Source organism: Gopherus flavomarginatus, chromosome 4, assembly GCF_025201925.1.
Source record: "Gopherus flavomarginatus isolate rGopFla2 chromosome 4, rGopFla2.mat.asm, whole genome shotgun sequence".
Classification (NCBI taxonomy): domain Eukaryota; kingdom Metazoa; phylum Chordata; order Testudines; family Testudinidae; genus Gopherus; species Gopherus flavomarginatus.
This window is the reverse complement of record NC_066620.1, coordinates 23,328,631-23,345,080: the sequence shown is the minus strand read 5'-3', so window position 1 is coordinate 23,345,080 and position 16,450 is coordinate 23,328,631. Positions and strand designations below refer to the sequence as shown.

Here is a 16,450-nt window from a genome sequence, read left to right as displayed (position 1 = left end):
CGCATGCCAAAGGCAGCACATGAGCTGATTTTCAGTGGCACGCTGCCCGGGTCCTGGCCACCGGTCCAGGGGGCTCTGCATTTTAATTTAATTTTAAATGAAGTTTCTTAAACATTTTAAAAACTTTATTTACTTTACATACAACAATAGTTTAGTTCTATATCATAGACTTATAGAAAGAGACATTCTAAAAACATTAAGATGTATTACTGGCACGCGAAACCTTAAATTAGAGTGAATAAATGAAGACTCGGCACACCACTTCTGAAAGGTTGCTGACACCTGGCCTAACTTATTTTCAGTATAAATCTATAAACCTATTACAATAAATCAAATACTTAAACTTATAAGAAAAGCTATATCTATGCAAGCAAGCAGATTAATCCTTTAGGCTACACCAGTTTCCCTGTGGCACCTTTGCTGTGCCATGTTATCTCTGTCTTAGTCCTGTTCATTGTCATCCCATGGTTGCTTAGCTGGTTGCACCATTGGTTTACTATTTTCTACAAGTCGTCTTCTGAGGATGCCCTTATTGCTATTTCATCTCTATATTGCAGGTTCTGACGTTTTCCCATTGTGATCGTCCAGCTGACGTAGTCCGTAAATATGATAAACAGCAATGGACTGAGGGGCAACCCCTGATGCAATCTCATTTCTAATCCCAAGGGGCTTGCTGTTCCAAAACACATTCAGATCACTGTTTTAGATCTATATATTGCATTTCCCATAGTTATTAAATTCTCAGATAATATTTCAGTACTGATGTGAGCATCCTTCTGTTCATTTTAACATAGACTCTTTCTAGGGTCTATGACAGCCCAGAAGCTATCCTGTTGATATTCTAGCTGCTTCTGTCACTTGCCGAATTACAAACATGGAATCTGTGGTTGCTTGGCTTTTCCTAAAGCAGAACTGTTCTTGTTCACTTGTCCTGTCCACCTTTCTCCCAATCCTAGCCTCCAATATGTGTTCTGGTAACTTTATCCCTTGATAGTGTCTGCATTCATGGATGCTTCCCTGTATTGATGCCAAAATAGATTCTCATCAGTCTTCAGGAATTCTCTTGAGTCACTCTATGGCTTTAACTACTCTGCTCATCCACTTTATACCTCTCATGCCCAGGATTTTCACCAGGTCTGCCGTCATTTTATCAGGTCCCACTGCCTTACCATTCTTCATTTTCTGGACTACATTTTCTCACCTTATCCTCCATTATGTCAGACTCAGATCTGACATTAGGCTCACATGTTGGCAACTCTGCCAAAAAGGCCATTTTGCCCCTCAAACTACTGTTTCCACCTCTCCTTTGCTTGTTCATGTATTAATAATAGCCTCCCGTGGTCATTTCTTACAAATGGTGTTGCAATACCATCCTCCTTTCCTTTGAATCTTATTGTCCAGCTATATTGGAAGGACAGGAGAAACTGCATGTGGTTTAATTAAGCTAACATTTTATTAACTACCTGGGAGCTCCCCACAGATAAAAGTGTATAGTGCTTGTAATGGCATTATCATTTCAATATATACCAGGGGGCTTCCATCAACCAACCCTCTTTCCCATCCTAGTCCCCAGCCCACCTATTGCTGGGACCTTCCATCTCCCCCATGTGGGTTAAGGTGGGCTCTAAGAGGGGCAGTTGGCTCTCTGCCATGTCAGACATAGGAGCCCTGAACTTTCCAGTTTCCAGTCCTTTAACAAATACCTCCTTTGAATTCACCAATCCATTTATCTGATCACTGTATCCCTTCCATACAGAAGCTTCTGAGCTATGCCTAAAATTTTCTCCCCTTCTGTTACTAAATGCCAGCTTTTCCCTCTATGTGTGGGGGAAGCATTCCTACCCCTTCCCCAGCTCTCATCATCATGCTACCACATGGCACCATGGAGACTGCAGAGCTTGAGTCCTTGCTGTTCTGCTTGGTCCATGTAAAAGAGGACTTTTCCTGCTTGGCATATCCTCTCCTCTCTTCCAGTCACCTAGGGGGGTGGGTCAGCATCCCCATGTTGACCTGCTCTGCCATTGTTGCAACCTCACTCCTTGCCTCTCTATCCTTTAAAGAGGTACAAACCTTCCTCCAGCCAAACAGTCCATTCCCCTCTCCCCTCACACACACACAGGCTTAATGTGTGGTGTGGGGCCATTTTTGCCATGCTGTAGACTTTTTTTGCCAGTGGTTCCTCCAGCAAGCCACACAACAATCCTTCTCTCCCGCCACACTTAATGTGGAGTGTGGTCATTTTTGCCAAGCTCTAGATCTTTTTGCCAGCCTGTTGTGGATGGTTTACAAGCTTATCATACAGGTCATGTATGGCATTCTTTTTGCCTTCTTCATTGCTTGCTTGGCAACTCACTTTCCTTTCTTCTATTCACTTTCATTTATACTCAGTGTATTTCTTTTTTTCATTAGGCTCCATTTTCTTGCTTTAGGTAAATACCTGCACTTCAGTCTATCACCACTCTTCTCTTGCCCTCGGTTTTCCCCATCTGCATCAGCCACAAATCTCTTCTGCTGCTGCAATCCATGTTCTTTTGAGGTAGTTCCATTCTTCAGCCAATACCAAATTTATTTCTACTACTGATGTACGTGGATGTACATGTCCAAATCACTCACCTTCTTTTGGAACCATGGACTGGCTATCATCCATTGATTGAAATTACATATTTTTAGTAATAGTTTCCCTTCCTCATTCCATAGTGCCTAGACTGGAATTTACTAAGCACATTATATTACCCCTTCTGTTTTTGCCTGTCTCTTCCATATCTCAAGTCATCCAACATCTCCTCTGGCATAGCTCTGTCCACTAGTGCTTTCAAATCTTGGAGGAAACTCTGCTTCATTGCATCTTTTGTGAGGTGCATATGCTGATATCACAAACAGAATTTGGACCCATACAGACATCAGTCGGTCACTTACTCTAATAATTTCAATTATTGTTCTTTCTCAGCTCTCCTCTCACTACCAACCTGACTCCATTACATCTGCTTTTGTTACCATACAAGAGTTTACAATCTAAGCCCAGCTCCCTCACTAAGTTCCCCATTCATCATGTTTTCTGCAGGTATAGAACACAAATACCTCTCCGTACCTTCATATCAGCTACTTCCACACCTTTGTCAGTCAAATGGGGTACATTCAATATTACTACTTATATTGGAATTCTTTGGCTGTGCAGGTTGTTGCGATTCATCTGACTCTGACTCTTCATTCTACCCTGAACCTCTAAAGGACTGTTCAGATGCTGACTGCCAGAAATCCCCAGCTCAGATGCTGAGGCTGCCAGACTTGAGGTGGGTGAACTTCTGGCATAAAGCTAAGATGCCCTCTCACCATTAGCATTATCCCTTGCTAATATCTACTACTGCCCTTTGGTAACTCACCAGAAAGAAAAACATTGCTTGCACCAACTAGTCACCTTGTACCAGAAACTATAGTTTATTAATTGGTGTCCCTGACACACTGCAGTGAGAGGGCCTTTCCCTAGTTGAACTAAGTACATGCCCAAACTCTCCCCATCTTGTAGCTATAGACTAGATGGACCAATAAGAGGCAATACTGCTGTTGCTGCTGCCCAACACCATGCTTTATTTAACCCATAGATGAGGGTTTCAGATCAGAGTTTTCCTTCTCCTAAATAAGCTACCACTCCAGACCGAGGAGCCCATTCTGTCTTGAAGGGATTTAATGATAATTCAGCAAAAAGACTCATTTTTGTCCTAGTATGATTTCATGCACCTAAAAACAATGTCCAGTCTTGACTGACATGCAGTTTAACTTCATTATTTCATACAGTCTTCATGCTTTTAACTACAGTGAACTTTCACTGTATTAGACAGAAGGCCTCCATCAGATTAGTTTTTAATTTAAGAACTTTAAACTTTCATATATGAGGGCCACACTCAATTCTGTGTTATAGTATTGTGAAAAAGTTAATTCCAATAAAGAAAGTACTCCCCTTGTGCGGTAATGTTGGTTCCTTGAGAGGTGTACCCCACGGATGCTCCACTGCAGGTTGTCTATGTCCCTATGCTGCTGATCAGAGCGCTTTGGTAGCAGTCTATCCCACCCACACATACGTTGCTCCCTGCCTGCCACTAAGCTAACCAGGATGCGCAGGCAATCCCTCCTCAGTTACTTTTCTACCACAGAGTCAACTACTAGGACTCCAAAGTAGAGAGGAGAAGGGTGGGTCATGGAGTTCCCATCGGGACACACATATCATTATTGCACAAGGTGAGTAACTTCTTCAAGTGGTGTCCATATGGGTGGCTCCACTGGAGATCACCCCTGAGCTGTGCCCACCACTGGAGATTGTGACTTTGGAGTCAAGTCTGATATGGATGATAGTACTCTGGCACCAAATTTGGAGTCTGAAGCCAAATCCCCAGGGTGCCATAGTGTTCTTTAAAGGTGTGTGCAGATGCCCAGGTAACTGCTCTGCAGATTTCTGATATAGGGATACCCTAGGCGAAGGATGAGGAGACCAACCTCATAGAACTTGTGCATACTGAAGATGGGAGGGGGAGGTTACATTACGCAATTGTTAACAGAATTTAATACAGCCCAACACCCACTTAGCAAGACGGTGAGATGAAATCACTGTGCCTTTTGACCTATCTGCAATGGAGAGGAGGAGTTTTGAAGATTTTCTGAAGGCTCTTCTCACGTCGAGCAAATAGAAGATAGCTTCCCTATTTTCCTGATGAAGTTTGGGATAAAAGGCTGGAAACTGAATAAGCTAATTTATGTGAAATGCAGAAGTCATGCTGGGAATGAATTTCAGACATGGTCTAAGAGTGACCTTGTCAGAGAAGAACCTAGTGAAAGCGGAATGCGCCATCGGAGCTCCTATTTCCCCAATCCTTCTTGCAGAGGTGATGACTATGAGAAACACCATCTTCATGGTAAGGTGAGTTGTTAAACAAGTGGCCACAGGTTCAAATGATGGCCTAGTCAGATCTTTTAATAGTAGGTTGCGATCCTATTGAGGAATGGGAAGTCTGGGTTGTGGGAAAAAGTTTGCTATGCATTTGAAAAACTTCATAGTCGGATAGGAGAAGATTGAATATCCTTCTGTCTGCTGAGGGAAGGTTGCAATAGCTGCTAGGTGAAACAATGGAGAGTCCCAGTTTCTTGAGAGTCAACAAGTAGTCTAGGATCACTGGTAAGGCGGATGTATTAGGGATGACACTTTTGGGATGGCACCAGATCTGGAATCTTTTTTATTTTTGTAGATAGGTAAAGCAAGTAGCTCCTTTCCTACTGTGCAATAACATGTCCCATACATCCTCAGAGCAAGATGTCTCTATGTGCTGGAACCATGACAGAGCCAGACTTTGAGACACAGAATCCACAGGTTGAGATGGAGAGTGCATCTCTCTTTCAGCGACAGAAGATAAGAAGTGATTGGAAGAGTCATCGGTGGACACATTGCCAGCTGTGACAGGTTAAGGGTACTATGGCTGTCTGGGCCAGATGCGAGAAATCAGTATGTTTGCTCTCTAATTTTCAACAGGCCTTTCAATATTAGAGGGAATGGGGGAAAAGCATAAAGAAGGCCTTTGTCCCAGGGAAGGAGGAGGGCATTTCCCATGGAATGTTGTCTGATCCGCAGTCTAGAGCTGTACTGTGGCACTGCTTGTTCTGGTAAGTAGTGAATAGGTCTATTACCAGTATCCACCATTGTCAGAATATGTTGTGGAGTACCATCGAATCTATCTCCCATTCATGATCATGTGGGAATTTGTGGATGAGACTGTCTGCTGTCATGTTGTGTATTCCTAGTAAGTATGCAGCTGATATTAAGATACTGTGGGAGATGCACCAGTTCCATAGTTTTAGTGCTTCTGTGTACACAGAATGACACCTGGTGCCTCCATGATGGTTTGTGTAATACATGCACGCCATATTATCCGTCATGATCTTTTTGCGCAGGAGGAAGCAAGTGTACGTGTTGATGTGGAGGCATCTCTCACCTGGAGACCATTTGTCCTGTCTTGTGCAACCATTGAGATCCGTGCGGTTAGAAGTAGAGATGGGGAAGACTGAACAAACAGGATTCCCATATAGTTGTTTACTGGGTCCTTCCACCAATCAGAGGATCACTTGACCCTGGTGGGCACGGATAGTAGTTTGCTTATGTTGTCTTTGTTTGGCCTCTAAACTGAACCAAAAGCATGCTTGGAGACATCTCAAGCATAGTCTGGAATGAGCAATAATCCATGCGCCCATCTCCATGTGGCCCAGGAGCTGGAGGCAATGTTTGGCCAGAATTTGGGGGCTGGATTGTACTGTCTTTATTATCAAAGAGAGACTGAGAAATCTGATGTGGGAAGAATGCAGTCAAGGTCAGCTCCTATGAATTCTAGTCTCTATACCAGTGTTAATGTCGATTTTTGTTTATCTATCTGTAGGCCCAGATTCTGAAACAGGTCCAGTGTGGTCTGACTGACTTGCTGGGACTCTGCAAAGGACCATACCCTGAGAATGCAGTCGTCCAGGTGAGGATAAATCATGCCTTAAGAGCGTAAGTGGGTCGCCACTATCAAAAGGACTTTGAAGAATACTCTGGGGTCCAATAGGGAGTACTCCATATTGGTAATGGTCTTGACTTAGCACGAACCTGAAGTAATGTCTGTGGCTCAATATGATCAAGATCTGAAAATAAGTATCTTAGAGGTTAAGGGCCAAGAACCTGTCTCCTTTTTCTAATGATAATACATGATAATAGATAACATGACCATCTTGAACTTTTGAGCCTTGATAAACTTTTTGAGCGCTCTGAGGTCCAGTATGGGTCTCCAGGAAGTAAAAAATTAGAAGCCTCTGTCCCTTATATGTGTGGATACTTGCAATATGGCTGCTACACTGAGGTGATACTTTATCTCCTGACATAGCAAGATCTCATGAGAAGAATCCCTGAAAAGGGATGGGGAAGGGTGTTTGGGATGCAGAAAGGGAGAAGAAATGGGTGGAGTAGCCATCTCGGATGATCTCCAACACCCATTTGTTAGAGGTTATCCATTCCCAGGTTCTGTGGAACGGGGCGAGATGATCTCCGAAGGGATGGGTGTTTTCCATCATGAAATGAGGTGAGTGTTCTACGGGCACCTTGATCAACCCGTCAAAACTATTTCTTCAAAGTGGAGGCCTGAGTGGAAGTTTGCTGAGATCCCAACATCTTCCATCTGGAGAACTTAGGCTGCTTCTTCTGAGGTTCATACAATCTCTGTGTCTATTGAGATGGATATTGTGACTATCGAGATGAGTATTGTGAGAAAGGCTTGAATGGTGGCTGAGAGCTGTACTTTCTTTTGTACCCAGGTATATAGATCCCAAGGGATCGAAGAGTGACCCTCAAATCTTTTAACATATGGAGAGAGGCATCTGTATTTTCAGCAAATAATTTTGTCCCCCAAAAGTCTTCCACTGTCATTTGGACCTCCTTGAGGAAGTCAGACAGATGAAGCCACGAGGCCTGTCTCATCACAACGCTGTCAAAATAGAACGTGTTGCCGTCAAATGCACACTGGAGTGACTTTTTGCCACCAACTGGCCCTCATTTTCCAAGGCCTTAAATTGGTCCTTGCGAGAATGGGGGAGCTGCTCAATAAAAGAACTAAATTTCACATAGTTCTGAGAGTCACATTTAGCCCACAAGACTTGATAGTTCGCCACTTTGAACTGAAGGGTGGCTTAGGAGTAGGCCTTACTGCCAAACAGGTCCAGGTGCTCCCAGTCCCAGTTATAAGGCGTGGACTTAAAGTGGTGTTGGCAGCCTTTAGAGTTAACTGCATCCACAATGATTGAATTGGGAGGCAGGTGGGAGAACAGGAATTCTGTGTCATTTGCTGGCACATGATATTTCTCGTCCACCCTCTTGCAAGTTGGTGGGTTGGATGCAGAGGCCTGCCATATCACCTTGGCAGAATTCATTAGCCTCATTAATAGGGAAGGGACACTCTGGAGGAGCTGGAGGAATGTAGAAAGTCCACCACCTAGTGGTGCAACTCAGACACTGCTTGTAATGGCCTCTGCCACCTTCTGTGCCAAGTCCTGGAACAGCTTACAGTCATCTGCCATAGATGGTGGAGGGGGCATCACAGTCTCATCTGGCGATAATGATGAGAAGTGGGCTGGAGTAGTAACATCCTCTTCGACTTTAGCCTCTGGTTCCTCCCTAGCCTGCTTGGGGAGTTCAGAGGCCCTTGAGGCAGCGGCTGAAGGAGGGTACTTCCTCAGCTGTTGGCATGCTATACTGGCAGTGATGGAGGCCTGTTGCCTTTTGGCCTGCCAGGGTTCCAGTATGGCCACTGTGATGGGAAGGGGCACAGTGGATGGTACCATGGGATGTTGTGGGTCAGAAGGGTGGTATGCCCAGTGTCCATAGTGAAACTGGGCTCTGTATGGTGGGTGAGAAGGGTGTTGAAGCTAGGTCCTCTTGCTCAATTTTTGATTCAGACAACAAAAAGGGCGGTGTGTGTGGCTGGAGGTCATCTGTGAGCCCAGGACTCTAGGTGAACTCGGTATTGTGGCAGTACGGAGGTTGATGACTGTACTGACGGAGCCTTCCCTGGGGCGGATCTTCTATGTTTCTCATGCCCCCATGGTACCGATTCTTCTTTGCCTGCACCCACTGAGTCTTTAGGCATTCAAAGTTGCCCTGTCAGTTCAGTACAACGCATGCTGTGGGTACCAGATTTAGACAAGTTTGATGCCATCGGTACTGATACTGACTGAGACAGGGATCATTTCTGGCTCGATCGGTACTTGCTATGGGGACTTTCGGACCTTTTCTAAGAGGCCTTACATGAGTGGCTCGCAGGCATCTCTCTGAGCTCACCACCCTTCAAAGCAGAGGGTTGCAGTGAGGGTTCCCACCAAGACTCCAGAGGTTAAAGGACTAACTCCATGAGTAGGAGTTTGAGCCTCAGTTCTCTGTCCTTCCTGGATCTGGGATTCAGTTGCTTCACACTTCTGTGGAATGTGTTTCTCTCCTAAGACAACAAACGCACTGTGAGTGTCCATCGGTAACTGGGATCTATCCCTTGTAACTGAGGAACTTTTTGAAGCCCAGAGAACCAGGCTTGTCCAGGCCCCCCCCGACTGGGGGTCAACAGAAGACAAAGTCCTTTTCTTTTCTTGTACGCAATGGCCAAAATAAAATGTAATGAAGCAAAGAAAGAAAAAGGGCTTCAAAATAAGTTAAAATTAGCAATTCTAAGAGAGAGAACAATCCATGAACGAACAGCTCTAGTTCTGTCTTTAGCCAAGGACGACTGAGAAGGAACTGAGGAGGCATGCTGGTTAGACTTGTGGCAGATGGGGAGCAGCATATGTGCAGGTGAAAGTGACTACTACCAAAGTTCTCTGATCAGCAGCACAGGGACACAAGCACGCCAACAGAGAAGCACCCACAGGGACACAACTGGAAGATGCAGCACCATTATTTGCATGGCCTCTTGTCCCCTCTAAGCAGATCTACCTACATAATTAGAGTTCTAAATTATCAATATCCATAAGAGAATGTTTGGATTTTCCACCTTATTAGTACTATGAAACTTCCTCTTCCCCTTTTAATGTTGATGCCTGTAATTAATCACCTTAATGCTGTGGAGACCATAGGAAAGTGTGCACTTACAACTATTTGTTAATAAGCTAACAATTGTTGCTTGATGTTCAGAAGCCTTTTTTACAAATTATTAATCCAATTACATCCTTTCTGACTCTTATTTTTGCTGCCAGTTACAATGTGACAATTTTATTTTCATCAGTCTATAGTATTCAGAAACAAAGACTGAGCAACAACAAAAAAAGCAACACTTACAGTCTTTTCCAGCACAGCACGAGAAGGAAAATCAGTTTCTAAAACTTCTTTCAAATTTTGTAGTAGGGTGATATCTGGATCCCTGCAAGTAGAAGAAAATAGACTTCAACACATGGAACTGCAAAATGCAGATTTTAAACGAAAATTGTATTAGTGAAAACACTTACCACAAGTGCATGTTGTTGTTCAGCTTAGTTCTCAGAGGATTTACCACTACAAAGTTATACATAGATATTTATATTACTCACAGGAAGAGACTTCCCCTCACATTCCAGCACTTACAACTAGAGATTTTTTAAAGGTATTTAGACATCTAAATATGCATATCGGTGCCTATGCATTTGAAATCCCACTAGGCATCTTAAGACATTTACAAATCTGGCCCCCAGTTATCATATTTGAAAAGCCATATAGAATGATAATTTCACTACGTTTTGGGACATTGTACACCAAAGGTGATCTCCCCTCAAGACATGGCAAGGAGCTATAGAAAACAGAGGGAAAGACATTACAAAATTTGCAGTGGATTATTTATGACAAACAAAAAAAACAGGCAAAATAATCATAGGTGCGGTCAGATAATTATCTTTAGGAATAATTTTCTACAGGACACAAGGCATCTACTAAATTGTGATTCTGCTGGAAAAGGACTAAACAAAATAGTGTAGAGTTCCACCTTTCTCTCAGTAACTTACAGAACAAATTTTCCCAATCAACACTTAAAAGAAGTAGGTGTTTTGTGTTTTTGTTATCCCTGCAAACTCAGCCTGGCATCTGATAGTCAAGCTGTTTTTTTCCCCAGCTTGTGTATCATCCCCATATATAATGTGGGAAAAATCAGGACAGGATGTGACCCAGTGCCTAGAATGTAGTTGTTAATTCCATTGACTGTGTAGTAGCTAAAACTCAATCTCGCTACTCTCCTACAGCTGCATGATATCTACAGTGCCTGCAGGAGTAAAATAAGTTGTCAATAGTTAGTCACTTTTCTCATAACTGTATTTTTAAAGTATTCTTCCATTTGTGGTATCTTAATTTGCCAGACTTTAACACATTAACAGTGCGCAATAGCATGCTATGAATTCACTCTTGTATTGTTTTGTGTAAGTCTATGCACGAGATACTGCATTTTATACTTTGCTTAAATAGAAGGCGGAGCCTGAAACCAGTAAATAAAGTTTACCTTAAAAGCTTGTAAGCAGTTACTGTTGCAAGTCACCACAGACCCAGCTTCTAAGACTGAGAAATGAGTTTGTATATGAAATTCTGTATATGAAAGACCTTACCATGGTCTGCTCCAAGAAAATAACACTCAGGAAGCATAGTTGGATGCCTGGGATCTACCTCTAAGTTTATGGAAACATTATTTCCTGAAATGAGAAAGAATGCATGTAAATGAATGGTGTAAAGCTCTCCTTTATAACCGCAAATATAGAAAGTACTTATGTTTTTAAAATGAGTTGTTTTGAGCACACCTGTAGTTTTATGAACATTGTTACAGCTTTTAGATGGGTAAAGTAAGCTGTTTCGCTTAGAATTCTGAACTGATGGTGTTCATGACTAGAAATTTCAGTTCAGTATGAACAAGTTTTATCTAGGCAGTGAGTTAAAGTCCTCTGATAAACTGCAAGTGGGAGGGTGCCAGAGTCCCAGCTCCAGCCAGAGCCCAAACATTTACACTGCTGTTTTATAGCCCTGAAGCCCAAGTCAGTTGACACAGGACAGCTGCAGATGTTTTATTGCAGCCTAGACATACCCTCAGGAATCAAGAAAAGGCAGGGCAAAGGGCCCAACTGAACTGCATTTCCAGTTCTTTCATCCTTCCAAAAACAGTTTCATACTAAAAAAATATTTACAGTATAACTTAAAATGTATTACAAAATTTAGTTTTCTGACAGGGGTTTCTCATTACAATTAGTAGTGAATAATTTTTGAAAAGTAAACTTGTTTTTCTTCTATTCTATAATAGATATCCATTTCATACACAATCTATTTAAAAATTCTATACTGAAATACTTCTGATATAGGATTATCACAAATGTATCCTCAGTTTTGAATTAATTAATACTTGTGTTTGTAATTTATAAATATTTATATCAGAACTTTAAATGTAAAACTAAAAATACAAAATTATACTTTCTCCCAAATTCAATATTCTGCCTCAGGTTCGTTTTGTACAATAACGAACAAGTAATAGTTTGTGTTTTGGGGGTTTTTTTTGAAAGTGTAACCTTTGTTTTCCTATTCCTTGTTCTTTATTAAGTAAAGCAAAACAATCAACTTCACTTCTGTTTAAAAAAAAAAAAAACTTTATTCTTTCTCTTGTTTTCCTACCTATTGCAATTCTTCTCATTGTGGCACTCCGTGTGGGGTTTTCTGGCTCAAGTACCCAAGTCTTCTCATCAATTTCATCCATAGCATTCCAGAATTCTTTCAGTGATTCTAATGCTGCCAAGAACTGGTTATAAATGTCTACTAAGGAGCTCTAAGAAAAGAGGAAATTTTAAAAAGTTACATGGCACTCTACCAATAGCAATATAGAATGATTTAAAAAAAATACAGCATTTCAAAGTTTTTTTAAATCTAGCACACATCCCACTGTAAAACATACTGCAGTGTGCTAGGGTCAACATTTTTCCTGTTAGTACTCAAAACACTTTTTTGATTTGTTAATGGAACACACAAATATTAACTAAAAATAACTGTAATGTACTCAAAAAGTACAGCTAAATTTTCTAACACATTTTTGTTATATTCTGATTAATCTAAAGTACAGTGTTCTTGAAGTTGGTAGCCACTCTCAAACCTAATAATTTCAGAAATCAGTGTTACGATCTGGAAGTATTTTTATTACATATTCATAACAACTGCATTCTAAGTAAGCAGTGAGTAAAATTCAGCATAATCTGCTGTTAGTTTATGAGTTTGCCTTCTTGACTCCTATGCAGCAATTCCCACTCCCAACTAAACTTTTCAAAAGATTTTATTCACAGTCAAATAGTAGTCAGAGTCTTTTGTAGATGGATTTAATATAAAAGGCATCCTCTGCATCTCAAAAACAATTGTGTGGCCAGAAAATTGCTTATTTTAATCCCAGAATGTGATTTCTAGAAGGAATTATTTACTTTTTTAAAAGTCTGTCCTGTTAGTATGTTTTCAGGACTCAATTCTCCACTGTTTGTGTCTGTGAGAAAGGGAGTGATGCTTAGTTATCTAGTCCTGGGTAAATTAAAGTTGCAGAAGAGGTATAGCAGATTCAATTTCCACTGCTTAACAGACTAGAGAATCCAGCCCTCAACCCCTTCCATAAGAATGTAAATGTTTAAATATTTAATTTCAAGAGATTGGTAAATTAAATGTACAGATCTGAGTTTGTAGTTCCACTTGATTTTAAGAGAATTACACCCTTAAACTCTATTATACAACTGCATTTCAAACATAGCATATGCATTTTAAGCACACTTTTTTTTATATTTCATTGTTTCAGTCAAATAGATATTGCTATAGTAGTTTGGTCCTAGACAACTTTATAAAAATAAATTTGGCTCTGAAAAAAACTATTTCTTCATAAGGATTTTATAATGTTGATCAACGGTCCATTAGGGAAAAAAACACTGGTAGATTATTTACCAGATTTTAATTAAATAGTTTAAAAGAATGGCTCTTCTACTTCCAGTCTGGGTATGATTTCAGACACAAAATGCAGAATTTTTTTTTTTTAACATCTCGAAGTGCAATCATTCTAATGAAAGTATTTATCTTGCAAAATTATATACAACACATACTAGATAAATGCAAAAGCTGGTCTTTGTATCTCCACTTTGGCTGACCCACTAAGAAGACAGGGATGTAATACAAAGAGGGGAGAAAGAGGGGAAAAGATAGGCAAGTCTGAGAGCAAAAGGTTACAACAGTCCATATGAGAGAAACAAGGCATGGATAAAAATTTTGGAGTAGCGATCGAGAGTAAGAGATGTACTTTGTCTATATTAAAAGAGGAAGCAAAGAAACATAGATGGTGACTGGATACCGAAAAAGGGAGAGGGGAGGAGAGTCAAAGATGATAATGAGCTTGCAAGCCTAGGAGACAGGAAAAATAGCAAAAGTTGCTAAAGAAATTAGAGAGAGACTATTAGAAATTAATCAGGTGGAAAGATATAGGGTACGTCTACACAGCAAAGAAAAACCTGTGGTTGGCCCATGCCAGCAGACTTGGGCTCATGGGCCTTGGGCTGTGAGCTATACATTGCTGTGTAGACTTCCAAGCTCGGGCTTGAGCCCAGGCTCTATGAACCTGCAGGGTGAGGTGATCCCAGAGCCCAGACTCCAGCCGAAGTCGGAAGTCTATATAGCAATGTAACAGCCTGAGCTCTGTGAGCCCGAGTCAACTGGCACAGGCCAGCCACAGGTTTTCTTTGCTGTGTAGAGATACCCATAGAGCTCAATTTTAGAGACTTGATTCTCTGGGATACCCTGCTGCCATCTCAAATTTAGAAAGGCAGTGGCACTTTTGAGAGTGAAGAGAGGGGAAGTTTGGAGGTAGATTTGGGAATCATCTGGATGGGGTGATTATTGAAACAATAGAAGTGGATTGGGGAAACAAGAGAAGGAAGAGGAGTAAATGGAGAAAAGAACAGTGATGCTAAAGGCATCCCTAGATGGAAGAAGAGGAGCCATTATGTGTTCTGGAAGACAATAATATGGCCACATGATTTTAAATCTCACATATCATTTTGGCCTGGAAGTTCTTGGGTTCTCACAGAAAAAAATCAAATTAACAAGTAAATAGTGATATCTATTTACAAAAGTGTTCCTTTTAGGAATATATTATATAGAAAATCTGTTTATTGTAACTTATCTACCATTTTTTTCTCTGTGTCAACTGGACAAAAGGAAGCAAAATGATGGGGGTTGCTGAATTTTTTCTTGGAGCGTGATATTTCATTGTTTTTTTTGTATCTGAGAAAATATTGTAAAAAGAAAAGGTATAGGTTGGAAATAAAAAGTTGGGAGTTTTTCCGCTGTTATGAAATTATATTAAAGTAGGAAAGCACTTAAGCAGAAAAGTGTGAATACTGCCAATCTCAAAATGTTACGCTTATTATCTTTAAAAGCATTTTGTTACTTTTATAATACCTGAAGTGATATAATGTCAGTCACTTAACCAGATCTTAGAGTATAATATCTTCATCTTAAGTACTATTATTTCCAGTATTTTAATAATTTTCATACTGTCCTGGAATGTGATCTTTTGTGCTCTGATGACACTTAAATTAATAGCATAATTTTCTGGTACTTGCAACAGTTGCTTTCCATTTTTTTATTTATTTTTTTTTACATTTTCCTACATCATACACAGATAAATCCTCTAATAATCATTGCTATCTTTATCTTTGGGGAATTCAAATGATTTCAATAGAAAAAAAGAAACATCAAGGGACTACAACCCACAGATACATTTTAAAATCCAATTAATTTTAATACTAATTGTAATTTTTCAATGATGTTCCTTAAAATTCCTCCCCTTTGGTTTTTTTTTTTTAATGCTCTGTTCATTTGATCTTATTTGCATGCTTCATTGATGTTGCCAACTGTCTTTTTCTGTATGCCTATCTACATCTATATCTATTTAAATCCATCATACTACTTTATCATGCAACCATGAAAAATGTATCATTCCTTTATACTTCGTTAACCAGTTAATTTTTGACCACTGCTGACCACAGTTCTTTTAAAACAGTGCTACTGATACTGTTTTGGGCTGTGCCAACAAGGTACTTGCTCACGTGGTCAAATAAAAGACGGTTACCTTCCATAACTACTGTTCTTCGAGATGTGTTGTTCATTTCCATTCCATTGTTGGTGTGTGTGCTCGTCAAATGCACCAGTCAAATGCAGAAGTTTTTCCCTCAGGGGTATCCGTAGGGGACTGGCTCTGGCACCCTCTGGAGTGGCGCACGTATGCACCAGTATAAGGGGCGCTGTCGGCTCCCCACTCCCTCCGTTCCTTCTTGCCGGATCTCCAACAGAGGGGAAGGAAGGCGAGTCATGGAATGGACATGAGCAACACATCTCGAAGAACAGTTATGGAAGGTAACCGCCTTTTGTTCTTTGAGTGCTTGCTCATGTCCATTACATAGTAGGTGACTCCCAAGCAGTACCACTGGAGACAAGTAGGAGTTCATGGAAGTGTTGATAGCAACACAACTCTGCCGAAGCCAGCGTCATCTCTGGTCTGCTGACTGATGACATAATGAGACGTGAACATGTGCACTGAGGACCACGTTGCAGCGCAGCATATGTCCTGGACAGGGACTTGTGGCACGAAAGCAGCCCTTCTCAAATGAGCCTTCACTATTGGAGGAGGCACAGTCTGCGACATCTCGTAACAGATACAAATGCACATGGTGATCCATATTGAAATCCTCTGTGAGGACACCAGGAGACCCTTCATCCTGTCAGCTATCACAATAATGAGCTTAGTTGATCTGTGGAAGGGCTTGGTGCACTTTAAGTTAGAAAGCCACTGCAATGCCTGACATCTAGAGTATGCAGACACCTCTCCTCGCTGGTCGAGTGAGGCTTTTGACAGAACACCAGAAGAAAAATATCCTGGTTGACGTG

General features: G+C 41.1%; 1 protein-coding gene across 1 annotated transcript in view; it reads right to left on the bottom strand.

The window, feature by feature from the left end:
- The window catches only part of FANCL (FA complementation group L), a 72,624-nt gene that overhangs the window by 6,294 nt on the left and 49,880 nt on the right, over positions 1 to 16,450 (bottom strand). Inside the window, exons 8-11 of the mRNA XM_050952204.1 lie at positions 12,161 to 12,311; positions 11,113 to 11,196; positions 9,994 to 10,039; positions 9,827 to 9,908 (exon numbers count right to left, since the gene is read on the bottom strand). Of these exons, the coding sequence (XP_050808161.1) occupies positions 9,827 to 9,908; positions 9,994 to 10,039; positions 11,113 to 11,196; positions 12,161 to 12,311 (363 nt within the window). The remainder of the gene's footprint in view (positions 1 to 9,826; positions 9,909 to 9,993; positions 10,040 to 11,112; positions 11,197 to 12,160; positions 12,312 to 16,450) is intronic.